The sequence below is a fragment of the Vulpes vulpes genome, chromosome 2, assembly GCF_048418805.1.
Source record: "Vulpes vulpes isolate BD-2025 chromosome 2, VulVul3, whole genome shotgun sequence".
NCBI lineage: Eukaryota > Metazoa > Chordata > Mammalia > Carnivora > Canidae > Vulpes > Vulpes vulpes.
In genome coordinates this window covers 32,811,129-32,837,668 of record NC_132781.1, presented here as the reverse complement: position 1 = coordinate 32,837,668, position 26,540 = coordinate 32,811,129, and the positions used below count along the sequence as shown (strand labels likewise).

General features: G+C 50.6%; 2 protein-coding genes across 2 annotated transcripts in view; both read left to right on the top strand.

Annotated features, from left to right (window-relative positions):
- Positions 1–3,716, top strand: part of RNF43 (ring finger protein 43) — a 63,967-nt gene extending 60,251 nt beyond the window's left edge. Inside the window, exon 10 of the mRNA XM_025996019.2 lies at positions 2,242–3,716. Coding sequence (XP_025851804.1) covers positions 2,242–2,276 — 35 coding nt within the window. The 3' untranslated portion in view covers positions 2,277–3,716. The remainder of the gene's footprint in view (positions 1–2,241) is intronic.
- A 1,457-nt stretch (positions 3,717–5,173) lies between these two features.
- SUPT4H1 (SPT4 homolog, DSIF elongation factor subunit) lies at positions 5,174–11,405 on the top strand. Its single transcript, XM_025996017.2, has 5 exons — positions 5,174–5,333; positions 5,870–5,976; positions 10,201–10,256; positions 10,543–10,596; positions 11,015–11,405. The coding sequence occupies exons 1-5, from the start codon at positions 5,181–5,183 to the stop codon at positions 11,080–11,082; spliced, it is 438 nt and encodes a 145-aa protein (XP_025851802.1). The 5' UTR covers positions 5,174–5,180; the 3' UTR covers positions 11,083–11,405.
- The last annotated feature ends 15,135 nt before the right edge of the window (positions 11,406–26,540 follow it).

Below are 26,540 nucleotides of genomic sequence, written 5' to 3'. Positions count from 1 at the left end.
CTTCAAGCAGACTCCCTGCTAATAATAGAGTCTGACTGGGGGCTCCACACCATGCCCTGAGATCATGACCTAAGTCGAAACCAAGAGTCAGATGCATAACTGACTGATCCACCAATTATCTGGCTTTAAGTACAAAGAAGGCCAAGAAGTGTTCCTTGCTCTTCAGTACAGCAGGAGAAATAATTACTGATAGCCATAATCCTAGGCAATATGAGGCCTTGTAGGAGAAATAACTGCAGATATCCATAACAGTAGGCCATATGAGAAGAGCTATGTAATTAAAAAAGGGAAAGAAGAAAGAAAGAAAGAAAGAAAGAAAGAAAGAAAGAAAGAAAGAAAGAAAGAAAGAAAGAAAGATAGATAGATAGATAGATCATGGATGGCTCCCAGCAACCCTGTGGGTCTTTAGGTTTTCTCTTCTTCCCCTGGGGTAAAAGAACAACTAAGGCTTCCCTTCTAAGCACCCTTGTTAATAAGACCAACCTCATTTTCCTGGGGCCTCAAGTGCATCCCTGATACTGTATTATGACCAATGGTGATAATGTAAATCCTCAGTTTTCTCTTGCTCAAATCCTCCTCTTCCTCCTCCAGAGCAGCCCCTCCACTTTCCCATTTTCCCCATCATCTCCCATGGTGTAGATGACACAGCTCTTTGCCTACAACTATCACTGGGCACCCCAAAAGGGAACCCAGAGGTCCTGAAATATAAGGCGTCACAATCTAAGAATCCTACAGTCAAGACCAACAGCTGTTATCATTCATTCATTCACTACTTCCCTCCTTTTTTCTTCCTATATTGTATGCTTGCTATGTGCTAGGTTCCAGGCTAGGCTCTGAGGACATGGAACTTGTCAACCAGGAGATACAGGTCTGTGGGGTCATGGGCATGTACACAGTCACAGCAGAGAAAATAATTACTTCCTTAGAGCCATGTAGAGCAAGCTTTGGCCATGTGTGGGTGATCCATTTGGACTCTATCATGTGTGCGCTTTGAGGGCTGCTGGTGCCTGACCACTGCCTCCTCTCTCTCCCATACTTAGAACTGGTTTCAATGCCTCCCTCTTCCATGTTCCTCAAATCCAGTCAGTGCCAGTTTCTGTTAATTCTATCCCTGATAGTTTTTTTTTTACCTTCTCCTTCAGAATTCATGGCCCCTGCCCATGTCTTAGATGCAGCCTAAAGATCAAGGCAGGAGCTCTTAGCTCCTCCCTCCCCTCTTACAGGGCCATGAAGGCTAGGCACTGCACATACAGCATTGTGTCCCGTAGAGTCATGCAGCACAGCTACCCTACTCACCTACTGCTGCCAGTCTCATCTTCCTCAAATAAACTGTCCAGAAATTTCCAAATGTTCTATTTTGTCCACAGTAAAGAAAAACTGAGCCTGTTTAGCCTTCAAGACTCTAGCACCAGCTAGCCCGTCTTCCTTCCCCAACTTTTTCACTCTTCCCCTTTCCTTCCCCCACCCCATGCTTTAGCCAAACCTAGTAAATACTTCTTGCAGTCCCTATAACCCAGAATGTTCTGCTGCCTCTCTATTCCCATAAATCCAGTTATTTTTGTTTTGGGTTTTTTTTAAATTCATGAGAGACACAGAGAGAAAGGCAGAGACATAAGCAGAGGGAGAAGCTGGCTCCCTGCAAGAAGCCCCTTGTGGGACTCAATCCCAGGACCTCTGGATCATGACCTGAGCCAAAGGCAGATGCTCAACCACTGGGCCACCCAGGTACCCCCCATAAATCCAATTCTTATCTATTTCTGCAGGACCAGCTCATTTATTTTCACTTTCAGGAAGCCCTTCCTGATTGCTCCACTTGAACATGATCTGTCCCCTTCCCAGGAAAGGTCTTATGATCCAGTCCTATCACACTGCATAATTTCCCTTTGCATACACATCTTCTCTTCTACAAGATCATCAAGTCCCTGCTTATTCTTCAGTGTGGCACATGGTAACAGGTCAGATTCACAAGTGCTTAATAAGTATTTATTGGATTAATGAGCAAATAGTAAGTATTTGCAACACATTGGTTGCTATATATGTTTCTCTTTCTTTAGCTTCCCTCCCTCCCCTGTATCCCAACTGGGGCCCCTCCCAGCTTTCAATCTAATTACCCCTTCTGGACACATTCCTTGCTCCTCCCTCTCTATGGTTCTCTCCCAGCCATACTCACTTGCAGGTGGAACAGGAAAGAGGCTGCCCTGACCCTCACTGACCATTTTCCTCCCCTCTCTCTAAATGCAGGCTCAGAGGAGGAGATTGAAGAGCTAGCTGTGTGAACAGGCTGTGTGAGATGCTCAGACCTAGCTTGAACCAAGAGTGTGCTCCAGATGACTCAGGCCCTACCTGGCACAGAGTCCTGCTCCTGAGAGAAGAAAGGACCTCAGAAAACACTTCCTCTTTTTTTTTTTTTTTTTGCCATACTTCCTGGAACCTCTGGAAGAGGAGTGGTGATGGTGGGTGGCAGGAGGCATGCCCTGCTCCCAGCTCTGGACCTTGTGTGCAGAATACATCTGCCTTGCAGCAGTCTGTGTCCAGCCAGGCAACCAGCTACTGTCTATGTGGGCTGGCTCCCTTAAAGGCTGTTTTGTAGGAGCAGGAAGCTAGGTATGGGTAGATAGGTGTTATAAAGGTGCTGCTCCTTTCCCCAGGCCCAGCAGGTCTTCCTCATCCCAAGTTTCATGTGTATACCTGCCACTGGGTCCTTCTTACCTCCTTTCTTGGGTGAGTCCTGCACACCAGTGTTGACTCCTCAGTAAAGCTGCTGCATCAGCAGCAACCATGGCTTTTATCATTTTCCTTCTTTGCAAAAGGATTAGGAACATAGGTGAGCCCTGAGCCTAAAACGAGAGGCTCTGAAGCTTCTCCAGGCAATGCCTGTCCTGGTGCATCAGGGAGAATGTTTTCACCTTCTTGTCTTTGTCAGATCCCCTATATTAAGTCTGAGGGGAGGCTCTGGGAAGCTGGGTGTGGAGAGTCCTGTCCCTGAAATGGTGCAGCACCTTGAAGAACCAGGGATGAAAAACCTGACTCTCAAACTCCCTTGTCACTCCAGCAGCTCCAGCTCCTCTGGGGGCTTGGAGTAGGGGTAGTGGGGAGGGAATAATTCCTTCCTGGAGATTGCCTATCTCAAAGTCCCAAAGTAGGTGGAAAGAATAGGACTTCTGCTGGACTTCATCCAGAAGAGGGAGGGAGGACAGAATGAAGGTAGAAAAGACAGAATTACAGCTGAACAAGGACAACAACAGATTCTTCTCTGGGAGTTTTCTGTCAGAGCAGGGATGAGGAACAGGGGATACAAAGGAAAAGCAAACTGGGACATTTGGGTTTAGATGGCTCCAAGGCCCAGCTTCCCATTATAAGCCATAGAGGCCAGGGACACCCAGCAAGGGGTGCATGCAAGAGGTTGTACATGCAAGACCTCTGGTCTGGGTAGCTGGTACCCTGTGGACAAGGGCTGAGGGGCCTCCTGAGAGTGATATTCACCCCAGGGCAGCTGGACCATTGCTGGCTCCTCAGGCATTATCCCATTTGGAATGTGAATGTGGGAGCAAAGTGGGCACAGGACCCTACCTGGGAATCTTCTTCCCTCAAAGTCAGTGGGGGAAGTAGCACCTAGGCACCCACATGGGTATTTATATCTGAACCAGACAGAAAGACGCTTGAATCAGGCACTATGTTGAGAAATGTATTTATTTGCTAATATATTTATCCATAAATGTGGTCTGGTCTTGTGGTTTTGTTGTCATGACTATCACCTAGGGTAACAATTTTATCATTTACATTGACAGAAATACGTGATTTCTGGTATCAGAGGCCAGGCTCTGATTTATGACAGGACAGAACAGAGTGGTGGGCTAGGTAACAAGAATTGGCTTGTAAGCTCCTAAAAGCATGGGTTAGGGAGATCAAGGAAGGGTGGAGAGGAAGCATGACTAGATTCTGTGGTCCAGTCATTATCGGTATTATTATTATTGTACCTCTTAGTTCACACTCCTGTGACTTTGTGACCTTGGGCAAATACCCTCGCTTTTCCCACCCATAAAATTGGCCTGCTTCACAGAAGTGTTGCAGGGCTCCCCCCGAGACCAGCCTGAAAGCAAGTTTGGAGGTGGGAAGTAAGTATCCAGGGCTGGAGGACACCCTAACCCATCACAGAGCCCATCTGAACACAGCACAGCCCGGGCACGAACAGCAGGCCCCCTTGAAAAAGCCAGTTTCGGTTGGGAGGCCTGGTTGGGAGGATAGAGTAGCAGGGTCTGAAACCATCTATTTATATCCCGGAGCTCCAACTCTGATAAACACCACTGTGCTCTGCCTTCTCGTGGGGCGACTGTGAGGATCCAGGGCTGGTGCTAAATTGCCACGAATTCCACACAGCCTGGGCGGCCCTTGCTCCCGGCCTCACAAAGCACGTTTCCCCTTCTGGAAAGGTTTCACAGCGCCGGTCCTTGTCCGTAGCCCAGCTTTGAACCAGAGAGCAGAGAAGTATCTTGCTTTCTAAAGGATGAAAAAAAAAAAAAAAAGACACAAGATCTGCTATCCCCCACAGATGTTCTCAAGTAAAGGAACTGTCTCAATGCTAAAAGCTGCACAAAGCCTAAATCATCAGCCGGAACAAGGAAAATACATTTTAAAAAATTAAACGATAATTAAATGCGCCTGTTGCGCGCCCTGGGCTCCCAGGCCAGCATCCCCGCCGACGGCAAGCGGAAACCCTACACTGCTCCCAGGAAACAGAGGGGCTGTCCCCGATTTCTTTCCCGCTCCGCAGGGAGAACCCAGAGGGAGACAGCGGACTCTCCGGTCCTACGCTTTTAAAACGGGAAGACAAAAAGGAATCTCGGCGGGCATCTGGGAACCTCCGAAGGGGAGCGGCGGCCGGCCGCCAGCCGCCCGGATCAAACGGCCCGCGCCGCCGGCTTCCGGCTCGCGCCGCGGCGCGCTCCCGCGCAGGCGCCAGCCGCGCCGCCCCTCCCCCACGGCCCTGCCCACGGGCCCAACGGCCGCGCGGGCCTCGCCCTCGCGCCGGCCCAGGTGGCGGGTGCGCGCGCCGGCCCAGGTGACTGCCGGCTGGCTCCGCCTCCAGGCGGGAGAAACCATCTCCTTAGGCGGGGGGGGGGGGGGGGCTGGGCCTTCCGGCTTCCCACACCGGAAGAGGAAGTCCGATGTACCGGAAGTGGATGGCATTCTGGGTAATTCGATGTTTACTTCCGGCGGCTGAGGAATCCGAGGCCCAGTCCTTTGCTGTTGTTTTGTCGGAGAGGATGGCGCTGGAGACGGTGCCGAAGGACCTGCGGCATCTGCGGGCTTGTTTGCTGTGTTCGCTGGTCAAGGTGTCCTTCGGGGAGCTGGTTGTAGGGACGATGGGGGATCCAGGTTGGGGGAAAAGGTGGAAGGGGGATGGGGGTTAGCGAAAAGTAAGGTCCAGGACCCCGGGTTCGGCAGGGGGTGTGGGAAGCTGCTGGAGGCCATCGTTTAAGTCTGTAGGAACGCAGGGAGTCTTACATGCCTTTGAATCCTCAGCACAGGTCTGATCCTTAACAGACGTTCCGTGAACATCTGTTGAAACCGAAGGCCACTGGGAGTCAAATGAAGGTGGGGATCTGCAGCTGAGGAGAGTAATCAGAGAGGATGCCTGACCCTGAGGGGACTAGGGAAAGGAATAGGTTAAACGCTGTTAGGAACAAGAGAGGGAAGACTTGAGGGTGGAACTTTAGGAATGGGGCTGTGGGAGTGGTAGGTGAGGAACCTGATGAGACAGAGCCAACATAGGGAGCCTTCTACTTGACCAGGTAAGAGTATGGAGAAAGCTACTTCTTCTTTTAGCCTTGTTTATGTTCATCCCTATCCCGTTTTATCTCCCTCCCAGACTATAGACCAGTTTGAATATGATGGTTGTGACAATTGTGATGCATACCTTCAGATGAAGGGTAACCGGGAGATGGTATATGACTGCACCAGCTCTTCCTTTGATGGGTAAGCCTCTTTAAATTCCTTCATTCGCTTCTTTGTTCTTCCTATACCCACCCCACCAAGTAAATGTGAAGCAGACTACTGAGACTATAATCCTGGTTGTTCTCAAAGCTATTTTGAGGATGTGGCTAGTCCAAACAAGTATGCTCTAACGGTGAAATATATACTAGATTGGCAAGATGTAGAACAAGGGAAAAGAGTATAAAATAATTTCTTTTTTATTATCATTGTTTTAAAAAATATTTTTATTTATTCATGAGAGACACAGAGAGAGAGGAAGAGACACAGGCAGAGGGAAAAGCAGGCTCCCTGTGGGGAACCTGATGTGGAGCTTGATCCCAGGATCCTGGGATCACAACCTGAGCCAAAGGCAGATGCTCAAGGATTGAGCCACCCAGGCAACCCACAAATAAAATCTTTTTAAAAAGAAATGGGGGATCCCTGGGTGGCTCAGCGGTTTAGCACCTGCCTTTGACCCAGGGCATGATCCTGGAGTCCCGGGATCAAGTCCTGCATTGGGCTCCCTGCATGGAGTCTGCTTCTCCTTTTGCCTGTGTCTCTGCCTCTTTCTCTCTCTCTCTCTCTCTGTGTGTCTTTCAGGAGTAAATAAATAAAATCTTAATATATATATATATGTGTGTGTGTGTGTGTGTGTGTGTATATATATTTAAATATATTTTATGTATATAGATTAAAATATATGTATATAAGTTAAAAAAATAAAAAAAATGATTTGGCACAGGGCCTGGAAGGTGGCAGAGGGCTAATAAATGTTTGTTGAATGCATGATGACACTACCTGAAAATGAAGGTAAGGTAAGGTACAGTAATGGTAAATTATTACCTGAAAGCTGATGCTTTTAGATGTATCTAAGAGGCCCCCATAAGAAGTTTTCCTTGGTGAGATTGTCCAATGGGGAAAAGGGGAAATGAGTCTAACATAAGTGGCTAGGTCTCAGGTTATTTTACCCCTAAGGTAGAAGCCAGAAGGCAGTATTCTTTGGGGGTTAAGAAGATATTATAAAGTGTCTTTTGGCCTCTAGGCCAATTAAGGATTTACACATAGGGATGCCTGAGTGGCTCAGTCAGTTAAGCGTCCAATTCTAGATTTCAGTTCAGGTCATGATCTCAGGGTAATGAGATTGAGCCCCACATTGGGCTACGTGCTCTGTGAGGAGGGAGTCTGCTTGAGATTCTCCCTTTCCCTCTGTCCCTCCACTGCCTGCATGCTCTCTCCTCTCTAAATCTTTTTTTAAGAAGATGATTTACACAAACTGGGCTCAAACACGGTACTTATTATACTTCCTTCAAGGCGAGGCCAACTCCACCCATTCCTTCTTTGACTTCCTCTAAGGAAGAATGAAGGATTGGGCAAAAACGCTGTTGTCATGGAACCTTACTTCCTACACACGTATATGCACAGTTAGACACTCCAGTCCCTTCATTGATTTGTTAGCACTGTAACAAAATTGCTAACAAATGAATAAAGAGGGGCTCCTCAGAGGTTCAGTCAGTTAAGCATCTGCCTTCAGCTCAGGTCATGATCCCAGGGTCCTGGAATTGAGCCCCTTGTCAAACTCCATTTTTAAGTGTAGAATTCAGTGGTATTAAATATCTTCACATTGTGTAGCTGTCACTACCATCCGTCTCCAGAACTTTTTTCATCTAATTTTCCCTGCTCCACAGCCCTTGCCAACTACCATTCTACTTTCTCTCTGTGTGAATTTTTTTTTTTTTTTTTTAAGATTTTATTTGACAGAGGTGAGAGACCACAAGCAGGGGGAGCAGCACAGAGAGAGGGAGAAGCAGGCTCTCCACTGAGCAGGGAGCCCAACACTCCCGTGTTGGGATCCGTGTCCTGGATCCCAGGACCCCAGAGTCATGACCTAAGTCAAAGACAGATGATTAACCAACTGAGCCACCCAGTGCCCCTCCTTCTGTATGAATTTGAAGTATATTGTAGATAATTCATGTAAGTCGAATCATACAATATTTGTCCTTTTGTACTTATTTCATTTAGCATCACATCTTTAAGGTTTATCCATATCCTAGCATGCATCCGACTTTTCTTTTTAAGCTGAGTGATCCCATTATACGTATATACCACATTTTATTCATTCATCTGTTGTTACACACTTGGGTTGCTTCTGTCTTGTAGCTGTCATGAATAATGCTGCTATGAACATGGGTTTACGAATATCTGATCAAGTCCCTGCTTTCACTTCTTTAGGGTATATATCCAGAAGTGGAATTGCTGAGTTGTTCTATGTTTAACATTTAGAGGAACTGCCATAGTGTTTTTCACAGCAGCAGCACCATTTTATGTTCCCACCAGCAGTGTGCAGGGGTTCCAGCTTCTCCACACCCTTGCCAACATTTATTACTTATGTTTTGTGTTTTGTTTAGGATTTGATAGTAGCTACCCTATTGGATATGAGTGGTATTGTTGAGGTTTTGATTGCCTTCCCCTGATGATTAGTGATGTTAAGCATCTTTTTTATGTGCTTATTGGCCATTTGTATATCTTCAGAAAAATATCTGTTCAAATGCTTTTCCCACTTTGGAAGTAGGTTATTTGGCTTTTTTATTGTTGAGTTGTAGGAGTTATTTGAGTTATTTGTGTATTCTGACACAAGTTAGATTTTGGAAAATGGGTATATCAAGGGCTAAAGGAGATCAGAGGAGGGCCAGATGAACTCAGCTAGAAGCAGAGGAGATAACAGGTGAATCAGGCTCTTCTAAGAAGTACAGGAGCAGGATCCCTGGGTGGCACAGCGGTTTGGCGCCTGCCTTTGGCTTGGGGCGCGATCCTGGAGACCCGGGATTGAATCCCACGTCGGGCTCCCGGTGCATGGAGCCTGCTTCTCCCTCTGCCTGTGTCTGCCTCTCTCTCTCTCTCTCTCTCTCTCTGTGTGTGTGACTGTCATAAATAAATTAAAAAAATTTAAAAATTAAAAAAAAAGTACAGGAGCTCTGAGGAGATTGCGGTAAGAGAACATTTTAGAAAAAGCATACTAAAGAAGGGAATGACTTGAGCAAAATCATGGGGTGGGAAAATCAGGGTATGTTTGGAGAATGGTGGGGGTGCTATTGAGTTTAAATCATAAGGTTGAGTGACAGGCACTATAAGGCTAGACAAGTTGCTTATGAAGATCAGAAGAAAACATACTGTTGGTCCAGAGAGTGGCCTGTATATGTGCCTTAAATATTTTTTTAAAAAAGGATTTACACACAAACTGGGCTTAAACACACTACTTACTAAACTGCCAGGCCAGGGTAGGTGTTACCGTACTTCACCACCCTGGAGAGTGGGATCAGTTCCACTCACAGCAGATGGCTGAGTATGTAGGATTTGGATGGGGAGGGAGGCTCCCCAAATAAGAATCCAAGATTGTTGCCAAGAGAAGAGAGAATGGTTATCGAGAAGATAAATGTTGGCAGGTGTCAGTGTCCTAGAGCAGACCTGTCACAGAAGGTGGTCAGCAAGCATTTGATTGAATGAATGAATGACAGAAATGACCTCTGTAGCTTCTGAAAGTGCCTGTGATGTTTACCTGTCAAGCTCCAGTGGCAGCCTTCTAGCCCTTAAGTGGCCTTTCTGTTGCCTGTGCACTAGGATCAGAGCTATCCTGGGAAGAACAATTAGGATAGTAAGGAGAGCTAATGCTAATTTAGCACCTACTCTGTGCTAGTTGTTTTTCCTGTATGAGCTCAGTCTTTGAGTTTCATCCCATGAAATTCTGAGAGTGGTCTCCATATGTGTGTTAGGCTCTACAGCTCATCAGAGGCAGAGCTTGGCCAAGTCTAACTTACTTCTGGTAGGAGGACCCATGGTTTTCTTTTACCCGCCGTTTGCATTGGGGGCCCAGCCCCCTAGTGGTCCTGTTGGCTGTAGTTAGGTATTTTTAAAGCTGTCCTGTTTCCCAGAGAATCTGGGCTGGGGCTCCCGATGTTTTTTGAGCCTGGTGAGCTAGTCCTTTGGGAATGGTGACTGACCTATGCTTCGCAGGCAAAGAACCTTCATCAGTACTAACTTTGGATCAGCCCCATCCCAGCATTTAGTAGTCCGTTTCCCCTGCTTTCTAGTAGAGACACTACTTGGCTTTTTCCTGCGTTTCCTCTCCTAGAATCATTTTGCTGGCTGGAAGAGTAAAGTGGGCATTTTCCTCCATCTCTCTCTTCTCCAGTAGGGGAGGCTCAGCTGACTCTGCTTCTTTTCCCTTCCCAGAATCATTGCAATGATGAGTCCAGAGGACAGCTGGGTCTCCAAGTGGCAGCGAGTCAGTAAGTGTCTCCCTTTCTCCTTATCCTGGCCTAGCTGTGTTGTTGCTGTCTCTTGGGTCTAGTGGGGGCAGTCTTAAATCAGCGGGTAAGTGGCCTCCAAATGAAACAGATAGGTTGTAGGAAACATGAGGAAAGTGTCCTTTGCCCTGTCATTTAACACTGTAGCCAAAAGACGTTATTGCTCCTCTCTTAGAGTTGCAGCATTCCTTTCGTTTTTTAGCTTAAACCTCCATTTGGTTTTTAGACTTAACTCTCTCTCACAGCCATCTCTTTTCTTCTCTCCTAGGTAACTTTAAGCCGGGTGTATATGCAGTGTCAGTCACTGGCCGCCTTCCCCAAGGTAATTATCAGAACAGCAGCCGATGTTCGCATACTGCGCCAAGCTCCCTGGAAGTCCTTTATGTGACTGCACACTAGTCCTCCCAACTCTGTGAGGGAACTGAGGCACAGAGGTTAAATAGCTTGCCCAGGGTCACCCTGCTAGTAAGAGAGGAGCTAGAATTTGAACCCAGGCATTTTGGCTCTAGGACCCTTGGTTGCAGTGACTACAACTGGGCTCCCTTTTCCTTCTCATTCTTACCAAGTCATGGCCAAACGTGTGCCTGAATCATCAGTTGATGAGCTGTCTAGGACTCCAGTTTGCTGAGGAGCACCTATCTTCCTTCCTCCCTTCCCCCACCCAAAGTGATAGTAGAAGGACCTTTCTTAGCCCTTTGGAATCTTCCCCCCTCACAGAGCTGTTTCTTTTCCTGCTGCAGGAATCGTGCGAGAGCTGAAAAGTCGAGGAGTGGCCTACAAATCCAGAGACACAGCTATAAAGACCTAGCAAGATGTGTGGCCACCAGCATCTTTCCTCCTCACCTCTTGCATCTGCTTATTTTTTGTTCTGGAACTAAAGGAGCAGAACTTCAGATACTCCCCACCCTCCAGTTCTGAGACTCAGCAGACTGTTGAGAGAGCACATCGTGTCCCTGGGTCATTTTACCTTTGGATTTCTGATGGGGGTGGGGTGGTTTGGGCTTGTGTACTGACAGAGACCGAAATGAATGGGGGGTAGGAGACCCGGTCTGTGCCCTGGCCCATGGGTAGGACTCTGGGTCAAATGCCAATAAACGTGAACGTTCTTAAGGAAAGTTCTTAAGCCCATGACAGATGCCTTGTGTCCCTCTTCCTTTTACATGGGCCCAGGAATAACTCACTTAACCCTGTAAGCACTTTGCCGGAGCAGTAGAGGCACTCCTGCTTCCCATTACCTATCTTTTAGCCTTCTGGGATTGCAGCCTTTCTAGTGTGCTTCCTTGGGTCTTGTTGGAAGGTCTGCTGTCCTGGGTCTAGGCAAGCTGGTAGTCCTGGTGTGTGAGGGTTGCCGACTTTTGCTCTTTAGACCTGGCGCAGCAAGTGTCCCTTGAAAGAAAGCCTGAGGTTTCTCAGTATTCTTTGCCTGTTGACCGTGTTTAATGCCCTTACCTGCTCCCCCCCTTTTTTTTTTCTTAACTGCTTTTGCTATACCTTAGGCCTCTCATTGGTACCCATGACCCTCCTCTGCCACACACATTCTGATGTATTCCCCTAATTGGAGCCCCTCGGGTGGCTGCTGGGCCTTGGTCTGGTTTATGCCTCTGGAGATGTTGGGCCCCTCTCTTTCCCTTCTGGCTTAGGTTTTGATATCAGGATATTGGCCAAGGTGAGTTACCTGTTTTGGAATGATAAATATCATACATTCTTATTAAATTTCCACAGGGAATCCTTTTCATATCCCCATTTTGATTCCCTAGGTTTCTTCATATGTAGAACAGTGATAACACTCTGCCTGTTTACCTTAGTATTATGATTATAAAAATGAAGCAAAGTGAACATTCTAGAACTTAGGTTTTATAAAAGGTAAAATTCATTTACTCTTTTTATTAGCTATTTTTAAATATGTGCAGTATGTGCATAGTCAGCCAAATAGTGGGAGAAATGTCTAGAATCACTGCTGCAGAATGAGCTCTTGACTTGTGAACAGAGGCTTTGTGTCTCTAGCCACCTGGTGTTGCTAGTGAGTCAGTGTCTCTTGATACCTGTGGCCCTGGAGTGTGTGGAAAGGAGGGAGAGGTGCTGATTGTCCAGTGAACCTCCTCCCACCCCTGTCCTTGTCCTCTCATAGGCCCATGGGAAGGAAGCTGGGAGTGGCTCAGGCGGGTCCTGTCACTCATGGGTCTTCCTCAGACCAGAACTGTTTTCTGCTGATGCCTTCAAGCTCTGAGGGAATTGTCCATTAACCCCCATTTCAACTGGATTTTTAAAGGATTTCTCCAGCCCAGCAAACTGAAAGAGCTCAAGGGTGGTGGTTTCTGTTCAATTCCCATCTAAAAGGATCCTTGGGAAGTAGCCCCACCAGGCCAGCCTTATGTTCTGGAGGGAAGAAGTGGGTTTCAGCAAGAGTGCCTAGGCTGTGCAGCCAACACCCAACTTTCACTGGCTTCTCTCAAAAAAGTCCCTTGGAAATCCCCAGCTGCTGTCCTGCGTGTCTGACCCGGACGTGGCTGCTTGGTGAGAATGGAAACAGTTGTGGGGAGGGGAGGCAAGAGGAGCTGTGCACAAATAACCACACTCAGCCTGCCTGCCTCAGCCCTACGGCGGGCTGAGGCCCTAACTGTTAGCCTTGCAGGAAGCGAAAGACACAGGCCTGATGGTTGTGGGGGAGGGGTGGCCAGTCGTGGGGACCGGATTTCACAGACCTGGTGTCAAATGGGCTCTGCCTGGAAGCAGCTGCTCAATTCGCTTTCTTGCTTTTTGTGGTCCTGGAAGCTACTTACGGTGCCGCTCAACAGCCCGACAGGCAAGAAGGTGCTAGAGTCTATCCACTGCTGGGAGCCCAAAGAAACTGAAAGAGGGACTGCTGGTTCTTCACGGCTCCCTCGGAGGGAGCAGGGCTATGTGGAAGAGGAGGTCTTGGCTGCTCCGCTGCTGCCGGTGCCACTGCTGCCCTCAATGAGGGCTGTGCCCTTCTCACTGTGCCTGTCAGAGCTTCAGCCCCGTTCTGACCACTGAGGTCCCGCATCCATCCAGGGTCTTGGTCTTTTGCTCAGTCATTTGGTTTCTCTGCTTCAGAAAGGCGAGGCTCCTCCCTAGTTCAGCAATGACAGACATGAGTCAGTGTAGTGATGGGGCTGCCTTCCCCTTATCTACTTATTCCTCATTCTCTACTTCCTACCCACTACTGCCTGTGGGGTTAAAAAACATACTCAGTGGCAGTTCATTGCTGGATGAACTACAGACTACAGCCCTGGGCAGCAATTGATGGCTGATGGAACGAGGGGAGGAATGTTCTTGTCTTGGAGGGAAGCTGTTTCCGAGAAATAATGGGGATGAGCTGGGGAGGATTAAGCTCAGGCTGAGCTCGGTAGGTTTGGCCTCATTTTTGGCCATGGCCATTTCTGGGCATGGCCACTACTTTCTTACTCCAAGCCTGTCCATAGCCCGCCATTCAATCCTCATGTTCCCTCCCTGACACCTGATCCTGTGAGCATGTGTAAAAGAGGTAGGCAATGTTGAAGAACAGATTAGTATCTTACTTTGGAAGTCTGGTTCATGTTTATCAGTAAAGCCTTTCATTTAAGTGGCATTTTCAGTTGACAAAAGGGCTTTCATGTCCCTTTATCTTACCTGATCCTCACAAAACTCCTGTGTCATCGTTAACATCTTTATATAGTGATGAAGAGACTGAAGGTCAAAGTTAAAGTGACTTGGCCATGATCAAGGAGTAGAGCCTTAACTCAAATTTAGGGCTGTTAACTTCTTCTCATATAGGTTGCCCTGGATGCCGTGGGCTTGCTCCCTTCATGAGTATTCCACAGAACCAGCATGAGGCATTGGTTTATCATAGAAAGTTACATGTCCCTATACATTGAGTCCCCCGAACACCCTACGCCTACCACTTACGTCTCTAGTCTCCCAGTCTAAAATGACCTCAGGAGGAGGCAATGTGGGGAAATGGTCCAGGGAGGTGATCCTTGGGATTTACTCAAGGATCCCTAGGCAGGACATTGGGAAACAGGTCTAGCCCTCCTCCAATTCCCACCTGCCTGCATCTTCTCTTCTACTCTAGCAGCTCTTAGGTATCTGCTGATCTGTGCTCCAAACCCCCAACTTCTGCTTTTTTCCTACTTACCACCTCCATCTGCAGCCCAATTATGGCACCTTCACACTCCACTGGAACACTGAGACTTGTGATGAAAATACACACACATAACCAATTAGAGGTATTGCTCCTGCCTCCAGTCACTTGACTGCTCTAAAAGTTTCCTCTCTATACGATGCAGCTGACAAAACTCTGCTTTAAGCAGTGGGATAGTGGTTACCCATGACAAGTGGGGGTGTGAGAGGAGTTATGAGGGGATCTTGAATCTTTCTTGATCTGGATGCTAGTTGTATAGATTAGGTCACTTTCTGAAAATGTATTGAGTCATATACTCATGATTTATTCACTTTTCTGTTTGTACGCTAACTTCAAATTAAAAATTCACTTAAAGACACAGTAGTCCTATCTTAGGATAGTTGTGAGATATACATTAATTTATGTAAAAGCAATCTGAGAGCTGTAAACTATTAAGTGTATCTAAGGAATCATCTTTATCCAAAGTTGTCCAGCTCTAGATAAGTTCTAAGTAAGTGTGGCAAGAATGTCCTCCCTGTAGTATTGTTGGACAATGGATGTTACAATACATCCATCATACATAAATATATCACAACCAACACATTTTCCTTTTAAGCACCATGGCTTTTTATTTTAATCTCTCTGTTCTCTTGTTTTCATATATTTCCTTGCTCTTTGGATACAAAATTCTGGGTATGATTTAACCTTTCCTTGGCTCAAGTCATTGTTATACACCTCCATTTTTGTATCATGTGAAATGGTTCTGGGACTGATTATTTTTCTACCTCTTGGATTCATGTTAGCCTGCCACTTCTCCCCATGTGTGGCTGTCCCCCTTCCAGTCTTGTTTGAGCCAGGAGAACAGATAGCCAGTAGCATAGGGTGAGCTATAAGGGTGCTATAGGGTGGGCCAATAAGGTGTAGACTGAGGAAGAAAGCACATGGCTGCCTGCCTGGACCTTTGGGGTGCAGAGTCCTTCACCAGAGCATTGGGGCTCTAGAGTGACAGCAGATCATACAGAGAATGTGAAGCCTGGGAGAGTCATGACCTAGGCCAACCTCCCCACTTTATGGGTGAGAAGACAGCACCAGAGGCAGTGGTCAGCCTGACCCCAAAGGGGCCACTGCTACTTTATATGTCCTACCCTACCTAGCCTGGTGCCTTCTGCCTAGAGATGCTTGTGATTCTCTTTGCCTTAAGACCCTAAGAAGGTAGGAACTGAGGGCAGAGAAAACTGTGCTGCTGGTGCCAACATGCCAGATCCTCTAAGAAATGTGACAGAGGACCTCTGGCACTCTGATTCTCAACACTACCCCCAGAGTGGAAGGCAGGCATTATGGGGTCATGGACAGAGGACTTGAACCCTGGGCTTTCCTTGAAAGTCCATTCCACAGATGGAAGCCTGAGTCTGTAAGAAGTCAGAGGCCTGGCAGGCCCATTTTAAGAGCTCCTATGTGCTGCTTCCTGCCTGTGCATTCTCCTTCCTCCACACTGAGTTCTTGTGCTACAGAGAGAACTTGAGGGACGGTAAGCAACAGCTTCAGACACTAGAGTGTAGGGACCCCAGCTTCTCTCATTCTTCCCCACAACCAGCCACTGCCCCTGTATGAACCCCTCCCCCCATCCTGGAAAATACCTGGAAGGAAGTGAGTGCTCTGGGGCCACTAGTCAGAGGAAGGGGTTTAACTGTCACCTTGTCCCTGGGGGCTTGGGTAGCAGAGGGCAGGGGGGAAATGCAAATCCGTGCTTGGGACAGAGAAGGACTGGAGAGGAAGACACTGGCAGCCATTTCACCTGGGCTATGGTCCCAGCAGGGGCTGGGAAGGCCTGAGGCAAGGGAGTGATCAGAGGTCCCCTAGGAGAAGCCAGCTGCTGCCCCCACCCTGTGCTGGCAGCTGAGACACTGGCACTGTCTCTGGGTAGCTGAATAGACTCACTTCTTCAGCCCTGCACTCCAGGGGAGCAGGGAGGTGGAGGCAGAGTGTGGAGCTCAGAAGGACCCGGTGGGAAGATGAGGTGGAGGTGATCAGGGTGGCCACGTCACGTCTCTGGTGACTGAGACTGAGGAAAGTGTGTCTATTCTGCGGTAGGAGGGACTAGGCTTCGATTAGAAGGACCCCTCAGACCTCCACACCTCTCCTCCCCTGCTATAGCCACAGGGCCCACCACTGAGAGCCACATGGTGTCCTTGCAAAGGGATCTTTCACAACAATTGGGAGGCAAGAATATGAGTGAGAAGCAGTCCTTGGGCTTCTAATAATTTACTGTATCACTATGACAATTACCAGGTTCAAAACCGGCCCCTTTCAATCATTGAATCTTATCCTCAGTACCATCTGTGAGGTACTATTCACCTTTCACAGATAAGAAAACTGAGTTTCAGTTATATCACTTACCCAAAGTCAGTAGCCAGACAAAACTACACTGGTGCATCAGCTTATGGCTTCCCTCAATTTCTGTCACAGCAGATGGGGATCTGGGGCCCATAAGTGGGACAGGGGTGAGGGGGCCCTCCTTCTCTTCCTTTTGCCCCCTTGAGCCCCAGCCTGTAGGTGGGGCTTTCAGGGGCACAGGTCTATTGCCCTCAGTACCAAGGTCTTTGGGGACCAGGGCCTCAACACCTCGTGCTGCTCACTCACCCTTGGACCCTTCCCGGAGAGCCTGGGCCCCCCGCCCCAGTCCCCAGCGCCCATTTGGCCCCAGGCCTCTCCCCTGCCCCCCAGCCACAGCCCCATGACGTGGCTGCCTGGGCGCCATTGGTCAGCCTGGGAGCATTTGCCCTTATTTGGCCAGGCCGGCTCCAGCCCGGGCCTCCGCCCCCAGCCCGCCCCGCAGGCTCCTCTCTCTCACTTCGTCTTTTTGAGGTTTGGCTCTGGGGCCCTGGCAAGCGTCGCTTCAAACGCACTTTCTGGTTGAGTCATTTTTTAACGGCTCCAGTACCGTGAGCTGCTGCTGTGGCCGCGGGGGCCCTCAGACTTCGCGGCCGGCTCCCTCATCTGACTGCGGCTAGGCTGGGAGGGAAGGGGCGGGAGGGGCAGGGAGTCGGTATTGCTGTTGGAGAGATTCCGCAGACCCCTCGGCTATCCTTTAGGGCTCTCTGCCTCCCCCACACGCCTGGGGAGTGGGGCCCACTCGAGTTCCTCCCACTGCCTTTTCCAATTCCCTTTCCCAGCTGGGTACGCCAGCAGACATAGGCCGTGACTCCCCCCTCCGGTGGGTCACCTCTCAGAGGTCTGGTTCTTCTCGGGGGCACTTTGAATTGAGTTCCTTAGTGAGGCAGAACCAGGAGGCAGACTGTTGGCTCGTTTTCAGGAAGGTGAAATTGAACTTTGTGGAGTTCCAGTTCTTCATCTCTGAAATGGGGATCCCATCATTTACATCAGTGGCTCAGCATGCTGATCAAATGAGATTCGGATTCAATGTGTTTTATAAAGTTCTCTAGTGGCCTCAGCTGCCGCCCTTCCCCCCAGCTAGGTGTGCTCAACATGGGGGTGAATGAGGCAACAGAGCCCAGAGCAGTTCATGGGGCAGACCTCACCCTCTGCCCCATCCAGCAGTCCCTGGGATATGAGGAATCCTGTGGGGGACAGGATGCTGGCAGGAGGGGAGAGATAGACCAAGGAGTACCCCCAGCCTTTTGCCCCGTTTTCCCAGACAAAATCAGGGGAGGATTCTGCTCTAGATCCTTTCCCAGCCACTTGCCTTCTCTGAGTAATGGGAGCCCTGCCCTTGAGCCTGCTGGGGAAATCCATCAGCTACCTACTGGCTGGGCAGGTCTTGGAAAACAGACCTTGCTGCTTCCTCTTCCAAGGTTCCTGGGCCCTCTTGCTCTTGGGAACTTCCGAGAGAACAAACGGGTCCTTGGTCAACCTCCTCCTCAGTTTTATAGGTGAAGAAACAAAAGCTGCAGGTTGGGGATCAGATTCTGTGAAAGGTCTGAAATTATACTGTAAATAGTCACAGTGTGGGGGCTGGGCCCCTAGTCTCCTGTCTCCCTGTTTTGCCTTCTGTTTGGTGGTCCTGATGTTGGGGAAGGGAGTTAGACTGATGAGAGGCATAGCGGGTTCCAGGCAGGGACGCCTTGCCTGGTCCCAGCTCTTGGGACACGCACATACAATAAACACAGAGTTCATTCATAGCCGTTAAAGCTAGAGCAAAAGCAGCAAGTTAATACAAGCACTTCTGTTGGAGAGAGCCAGGGGTGGGGGGCCTTTTCTGCTTGTGTTCCTGGGAGATCCCAGTGGCCTTCTGGTTTCATGGTCACTCCCACAACAGTCGTCAGGTTAACTTTCTTCCTCACACCCACACCCCATTTCCTAGCCAGACAATCCTGCTTCTTCCCAGATGCTATGGACAAAACTCCGAAGTTGGCCTTCACTTGCATTGTGACCTCAGGCTGCCTCCTGCCTCTCTCTGGGCTCGCAGGCCAGTTTCCCAACTCAGGCCAGGTTACTACACCCTGACCTTGCTGCTTAAAAGGCCTTGAATACTGTGGTCTGGAGAGCTGAACCAGACCAGCAGAGCTGGCATCTGAGCCCAGGAGAGCAGGAGACAGTGAAGTTGAACCTGTGGGATGCCTGGGCAGTGCAGACGGGGCAGAGGGGAGAAGGTGCCGACTCTGCTCCTCGGGAGGACTCTCAACAACACTGGTGCTCCCCGAGGCTCTGAGGAGCCAGGGCACCTGCTTAGGTGCCCAGTTCAGGTCTGCAAGGGCCATGCACTGTCTTAGGTTCTTGAGGCACTTCCTTTTCTCAGACCCTGCTTCCTTTAGTAGCCCTTCCAGGGAGGGTGACAAAAGGTTCCAGCATTTGAGACTCTTGACTTCAGTTGTCCTTAGCCCCATACTGCGATGCTAGGGGTTTAGTTTCCCTCCTCTGTAGTCACACAGAGGGGGGGCCTGGGGGCTCCCCAGGCCTTGCTCCCCCGAGGGCGGGCCTCCTCTGCCTTCTGACTTCCTGTTTGTGAGTGGTTAGGTCCTGTGGCTTCTGTCTTGTTGTCTCCTCACGAGGCAGGTTATCTGGGCTGCCATCTCTGTCTGTTGCCTAGCGAAGGCCCCAGACCCATGCAGCTGCAGGGAGGGCCTGTGCCTCCGTGTGCAGACAGCACCCTTGCCCTTCCTTCACCCTCTGCGCCCACTCCCCTTTGCAAATGTTAGGCCTCTTCTCCCTGTTTCTCCCCCTTGCCAGCCAGCTCCTGCCCTGTTCTCTCTCTTTCCAAACCCCCTTCATTCCATGCTCGCCTTCTCCAGGAAGCCTTATCTGCTGGGGGCCCCCTGTATCTCTGAGGTGGCCACTGTAGCACCTGTCAGTTCAGGCCTGTGGGGCCCTTCCACCCCACCCAGGACTCATTTGCCCTCATTGCTGTCATTTTGTAGGATGTAGGAATGTGTGGAGGTCCTTATGTGGGCTCTACTTTACCTCTCAGATTCAGTGTTTGCTCAAGTAGGATCCAGGAGTCCACATCAGACCTGAAGCTCTGTGCCCACTTTGGTACAAATTGTTCTCACACCGATACACAAAAGTTCCACGCCCTGTGTAGAGATCTGTCTTGTCTATCAGAGTGGGAGTCCCTGAAGACAGGTCTTGTTTCCTTTTCTCCTCAGGCCCACCTTTACTGACCCACAGTCTCAGCTTGGCACACAAAGATAGCTGTCAGGTTGGGGCAGAGGTGTGCGATTGAGAACCTGGAGCCCTCCAGGATCCCAGACCCCAGAGGCCTCAGCCCCGTTACCTGGCGAAGGGCTCTTCCCACTTTCTTTCTGATGCCAGCTTCTCTGCCTCTACTACTTCTTATCCTGGTCCCTATTCCTCCTCCCCTTTTGCTACCTCTGAGCAGAAATACGATCCCTGGACAAAGAGTGTCAGAACTAGAAGGACCATGGAGGACACTTCCTAGCAGAGTCCAAGTGAGCAAGGCTTCCCAGTCAGTGTCTGATGGAGCCCTGACCTATTGCCAAGGGGTGGAATTTGAGGAGTCAACTTGAACTCCTCTCTCCTCCACAAAGAGAAGCATCCTTCCTCAACCGCCTCCATTCTCAGCCACTAGCCATCATTTCTCCTGGGGAACTGCGGCAACAGAGGGCTTTGGGGGCAGGAGTGGGAGTCACACCTCTTGTACAGAGGTGCTTGTGTTCTGAAGCCATCCCTGGTTCCCTGGTTCCCTCCCATGGCTGGCTCCAAATTCCCAAGTGAACCTTCCCAGGTGTTTCCAGGAAGGAGGCAGATGTGTCCAGGGTGTGCAGCAGGTCTTCCTTAAGGTGTGTCTATAGGCCTGAGATGGGCTGTTACCCATCCTGAGACAGGCTGTTACCTGTCTGCATGGCTCTGGGCATGTCTGCTGTTTCCCTGGAAAGATTGTGAATCTTTTGGGCCCTTTGGACCATGTGTGTCCTTGTGTGTGTTTATGTGTGTGCGTGCGTGTGTATGTACATGCGCTCATTGGCATCCGCTGATCCTCCCTCAGGTACCTGTTGGTCAGTTATGCAGGACACACATGTGGATCATGCCAGCCTGGAGTGGGGCTTCCAGTCCAGTGCATTTGTTCCACTTTTATTATCTCTATGTCCTTATTTCAGACCATGCCCCTTGTCCTTGATTTTGTCTTTGGCCCTGTCCTGTTTCTCCTGGTTTGAAGCCACTGGAGCTGGGAGCCATTGCTGGGTCGGGGGAGAAGTTCAGGCTCCAGGGACAATGGGCCTCACCTCTGCTCCATCCCTCTTCAACCCTAGCCTGAGGGTGGCAACCAGTATAAGCCTCAACCCCTCCAGAAGCCTCCTAACTCCAAAAGTTCTGGGGTAGAGAGACTGGGCCTTAGTCTCTCTCTTAAAACAAACAAACAACCAAACATCACTGGTGGTCTTTGGCCATGGGCACTGGGGACACATGAAAGGAAAGCAGCCTCTGTGGTCACAAGGGAGCGGTATCGGAGACACCTCCACCTGGCCTAAGACAGGAAAGGGGCTGAGTTGGAGACTGTTAAGGGACCTGTGGGTCCCTGGGAGGGACACTCAGTTCTGTCTTGCCACAGGTCACATGTGGAGAGAGTCTATAGTAGAGCTGGGCCCTGAAGCCAGGCTCCTGACTCCCAGGAGTCCCAGTCTGTGACTCTTGTTTGCCGGGACAAAATATCTCTGAGGTGATAGCTACAAGAGCACTCTAGGCCAAGGGTGGTGGTGGGATGGCAAGATGCTCCAGGAGGAGGGGCCCCGAAGGGTGGGGGTCCAGGAACTCAGGTTACTGCACAACTTTGATATTCTTATCCTCTTATCGTGGAGGGCAGCCACTTCCCCTCCACCCAGGGTCTGGAGAGCGGTGGTCTGTTAAAGGAGCACTGTCCCATTTCTAGCCAGCTTGCCCTCCTCACTGCTGTCTCTTCAGACCCTGGTGGATGAAGGGTCTTGTTCTCCTTTTCTCCACCCTATTTATGGACCCGGCCTGGATAATAATTCTCAGGTTGAGGATCGCCTTTCCTGAAGGAAAGAACATGTGATGATCTCCCTCCTCACTGGCCCCTACTGCATGCCAACCCTCTTTGGGATCTTGAATCCGAGAGTCCCCTGAACTTTGTGAGGGCCTGACTCTGAATGGGGGACCCAGAGAAGAGGCCCATGGCCTTCTGGGAAGGAGTCCCAGTGGGTGATGCTGGTCCATGCATACCACCCTCCCATCCCCCTGAATTATTCCTCTTGGTTCCAGAAATGAGCCCGCTGAGAGGATTGGAGAACTTTTGGGAAAATGTGTGGCCCAGACCTAGCCCATCCCCGCCCCCACCCAGCCCCACACCGTGCTCCCCTCCCCCAGCCCGGGGCCCTGGGATGGGCAGCTTCCTGCCTTCCCCATGGGGAAAGCGGGGGTGGCATGCAGGTGGGTGGGCCCCGTGCCCACATCCGGTGGCTGCCAGAACCTCCCCTTGGAGTCTTTTCCCCTTCACTCCTCCAAGTCTAATGGCACCACCGTCCTTCCCTAGACCCTGGTCCTCCCCACTGCTCTGCCCTGCCCTCCTAGCCCTCCAGGCCTCACAGGAAGCCTAAGCATCCAGTCTAGTGCTAACAGGCCCACCTGGCCCGAGCGTGACCTCCGTACTGTGCTGCGGGCACATGCCGGTCTTCCACAGGCTGGGCGGGGGGCAGGGATGGCTTTGTGGGGTGCTGAGGCCTCCAACTATGTGAAGGGTACCATGATATGCCGGCCTGGACCTCCCTTCGTGCATCTGTACATGTGTGGTCTCTCTAGGCAACACATGGCTTGTTCTGAATGTCACTGCTGTCCCAAAAGGAAGAGAGTTTTCTCGGGGGTGGGGCTTTCCTTGTGCTGCACTGGGGACCCTGTGTTCTGGGCACTCACTGAAGGCCCTGACAGGGAGCCCTTATCTCCTTGGGTCACCCTCAGTGCCCTCAGTCCCCCCAACTTGGTGCCATGGGGGAAGGGCAAGCCTGGGGTCCCGGAAGCCACCTGCCCAGGGCGTGTGAGATGGTCTCTTCAGCACCCCTCCCGCCAATACCCAGCCTTGTCTCTGGTTTCCTGTCAGTCTGTCCTCCCCAGGGAGGGGAGGGGCGGCTAATCTCCACTGCGGTGTGGGGGCGGGCTCCACGACCGTTGGGCGCCCTGAGATCTGGCCCACGTGGCCTCGGGGTTATAAGCCCTGCCCGCCCTGAAGGGAACCCCACTTGGGAGCCTGGAGCACGGGGCTTGCTCCTCTGGGCCTTGCAGCATCAGGTAAGGATCTGGACCTTCACTTCAGCCCCAACCAGGGCTCTTCAACTCTTGGCTTTGGGTTTGACTTGTAGGCATGGGTGGAGATATTTTGGGGAGGAACTTTGAGAGTTTGGATGCCAAGGCTTACTAGCAAAGCTCTAGGCAAAGAGGTGCCATACCCTCAGATCTATCGACTTTCGGCTTTTGTGGTGGAACAGCTACTCAAAATCCTGGGCCTTGACGTCCTTCTAGACAAGGAAGGTAAAATGGCTCCTGGCCCCGATGAAGAAAGGGGGGGTCTTGGATTTCAAGGGACAAAGGCCAGAAAGTAAGGTGGGGATGGCAGGGGGTGGGTGGTGGCTGAAAAGTGGGACTCAGTGTCATCAAGACGCACTAAATGGCCTCTCCACCCAACATGGCCACCATCTCTGTTGTGATGGCCTTGGGCTTCTGCCCGGGGAGCTGCTGGGTGGTGAGGGAGTCAGGGCCGTGGGCTGGTGAGGTTGCGGATGGAGGCCTGAGTGGGAGGAAGCTGTGGCTGCCTCAGTTGGACTCTGGAGGGCAGGTAGTGTGGTTGGAAGGGGTCACCCAGGGGGTCAGCACCCGGTTCAGAACCAGAGTGGTGGTGGTCTCTACCTGAGTGTTTCCAAAGGTGGGGGGATGGGGTGGAGCCGCAGGGGGAAGGGAAGAGGGAACCAAAGAGGAAGTGGGGGGAGGAAGGAAGGGGAGGCAAAGACTGGCGCCATGCTGAGTCACCGCCCACAAGGCCCAGTGCAGGCCTTCTGGGGACCATGGGGCAGGGCGGTAGGGTCTTAGGGAGCCACCGGGAGGGCTGGGGGGGCTCTCAAAGCAGGAGTCAGGAAGAGGAGCAGGCGGCCTCAAGAATACTCACAGACGGACAGACAGACAGTGCAGTCACCCATAAAGTAGAAAGCACTACTAACAGCACTGGAGGGTGTAGTGTTTCCTACTTTATGGATGAGTGTACTGTGGGCTTCGGAGACCACACCGCCGCTGCTGCCACCGCCACCGCCATCTTCCTCCACGCTCAGGACCGTGTGTGACAGGTGAGCCCCTCAGGCACCCTCCCCACCCAGCCCGGACCCTTGAAAGGCCTCCACTGTCCCTCGTGGCGTCATCCCTCCTGGTTCTGGCCAGCCCGGGAAATGCCACACGAGCTCCTCTGCCGCCCAGAGGCCTGGGAGGGCTGTACAGCTGGACTTGCCCCAGCCTTGGAGAGGCCCCAGAGGCCCCAGCGTGGGGGCCTGGCCACAAGCGGACAGATGCCAGGACGAGGAAGAGGCTGAAAAGGAGGGTAGATGGAGGGGCATGGGGGGTGCCAGGGGTCCCAACACTAATAAAGAATGGACTCTGCTTCTGTTTCGTCTGAGACTCTGTTGCTGGGGTGGGGGTGCTGAATTGGCTTAGCGGGCACACAGGTGGGGTGGGCACACCAAGGGGTCGGGAGGGAGAATCACTCACTCTCTTGAGAGAAGTGGGTTTGACTCTGCCTGTGAGACCTGCAGAGAGCTCTGGGCCTGGCCAGCCTGGGAAGAAAGGAAGGGATGGGTAAGTGGGGGGTGGGGTGGGGTGGTGAGACCTCCCTGAAAAGCCAGGAAAAGGGGCGGGACGTGGAGGGGCAGGGCTAGGAGGGGCCCTCCTACCCTCTTCCTCAGCTGTGGCCCTGCCCTGACCTCCACTTGCTTTCCACACCCCTAAACTGAAAGTGGCCTATCTCCAGTTCTATCTAAGGAAGTCCCATGGGTCCTTGGTAGTATAAGAATCGGGTATAAACACACTATGGCACACACATGAAGCATCTCATACATAAATAAAGCACAATACTAATATATAATATACATACACACCATTATGCATGTGCATTTCCACTCAAGGACCCCCCCCAGCACATATGCTATCAACAGACGTGTACAGCGACACATACATGTGACATGCTTGGCATGTCAAATAATGACACACAGATATACACACACTCAGGACACATACATATGCAATATACACACATGCAACACCATAAACACATCTGATGCGTGCTACACATAGAAGCATACAAATACACACATAGTGATACTCACATAATAAACACATTGGTTCCATACACAAATAGGCTGACACATTCATACATGATTATAGATATACAGTAGATACATGGTGGCATATATTATCTAGATATGTAGATCCAAATAAAATCATGTCATTGTCATTACACAAATTTACATGACTGCATGAGAGTGTGTCATTACATATTGTGAAATGAGAATGTGTCATTACATACTGTGAAATGTCAGAGAACAGCATGCATATACATGCACTGTGACATACATGTAATTTATACACTTCTAGTCTTCGCCTCACATACACATAATAGCATGCAATGCTATGGCAAGGAGATAGGTAAGCAATGGCACACACGTAGAAACATGCATACATGTATACCCAGTGAGACTCACCGACACATAATAGCACACACACGTTTCTGTGTACACATGCAAACGAATACAATGGCCGCCTCTCACGTATACAGAGATAAATACATGCCTATTCTAGACATGCATACCATACACACGCATGCAAATAATGGCATGATCTACACACTACTTTAGGGAAGCGAGGCTGCCACCTCCTCCCTGAGCGCTCCCCCGCAGTTCCATCAGCTTGGGCCTGGGTGGAGCCCGCAGTCAGGGGCTCCGTGGCTCAGTGCCGTGGCTGCTATTCCCCAGGGTGCCACACGAGGGCCCCCAACCTTGGCGGACGCTGGCTTGGGTGCAGATGGACTTCGTCCCAGGTTCAGTGGGGGCAGGCGCTGCCTCCCTTAGGCCCCTCCCAACACCCCAGTCTCTGGGGACTTCATCTAGGCCCCTACCCTCACAGACAGGTCGACTTGTGTGGGTACGGGAGTTCCCATGTCCTTGTCCCCAAAAGCCATCTTCCCATAAGCACAAAGGCCTAAGGTTAGACAGAGGATGAACTTCCTTGCAGTTTAGGGCAAAGCCAGCCCAGCAGGCCATATGGTCTCCCCGGCTGGTCAGGTTACCCCCGAAATGAAGTCTGCCAGGAGAAAGCTGAATCAATTCCCTCAGCCAATTTCTACCTCTGTCTCTGTTCTGTCTTCCTGTTTTCATTTTTTTGATTTCTCGGTCTCTCTTTTTCTTTGTTTCATCTTGAATCCCATGTTTTCTATACCTATCCTTTTCCATGGCTGGCTCTGTCTATCTGTCATACCACCTCCTGTCTCCGTCTCTACTGGTCTTGGGCGGGAGCCGATGTGGGGAGGACCGTCTGCAGCCCCCTCGCTTCTGCACAAGGAAGGTATGGGGCATGTGGGGTCGAGGGCAGAGAGGCCACATGTCAGGAGTACTGGGCTGGGATCCCGTGAGGAACCAGCTCTTCCCTCTGTCCCGACCCTGCCTGCTGGTCCAGCCCACCAGTCC

Bases quoted from the DNA above. Each gene is read 5' to 3' on its own strand.
- SUPT4H1 (XM_025996017.2), top strand. From the start codon at position 5,181: ATGGCATTCTGGGTAATTCGATGTTTACTTCCGGCGGCTGAGGAATCC. The intron at 5,334-5,869 runs GTGTCCTTCGGG...TCTCCCTCCCAG, and splicing joins TGCTGTGTTCGCTGGTCAAG to ACTATAGACCAGTTTGAATA. The intron at 10,597-11,014 runs GTAATTATCAGA...TTCCTGCTGCAG, and splicing joins CACTGGCCGCCTTCCCCAAG to GAATCGTGCGAGAGCTGAAA.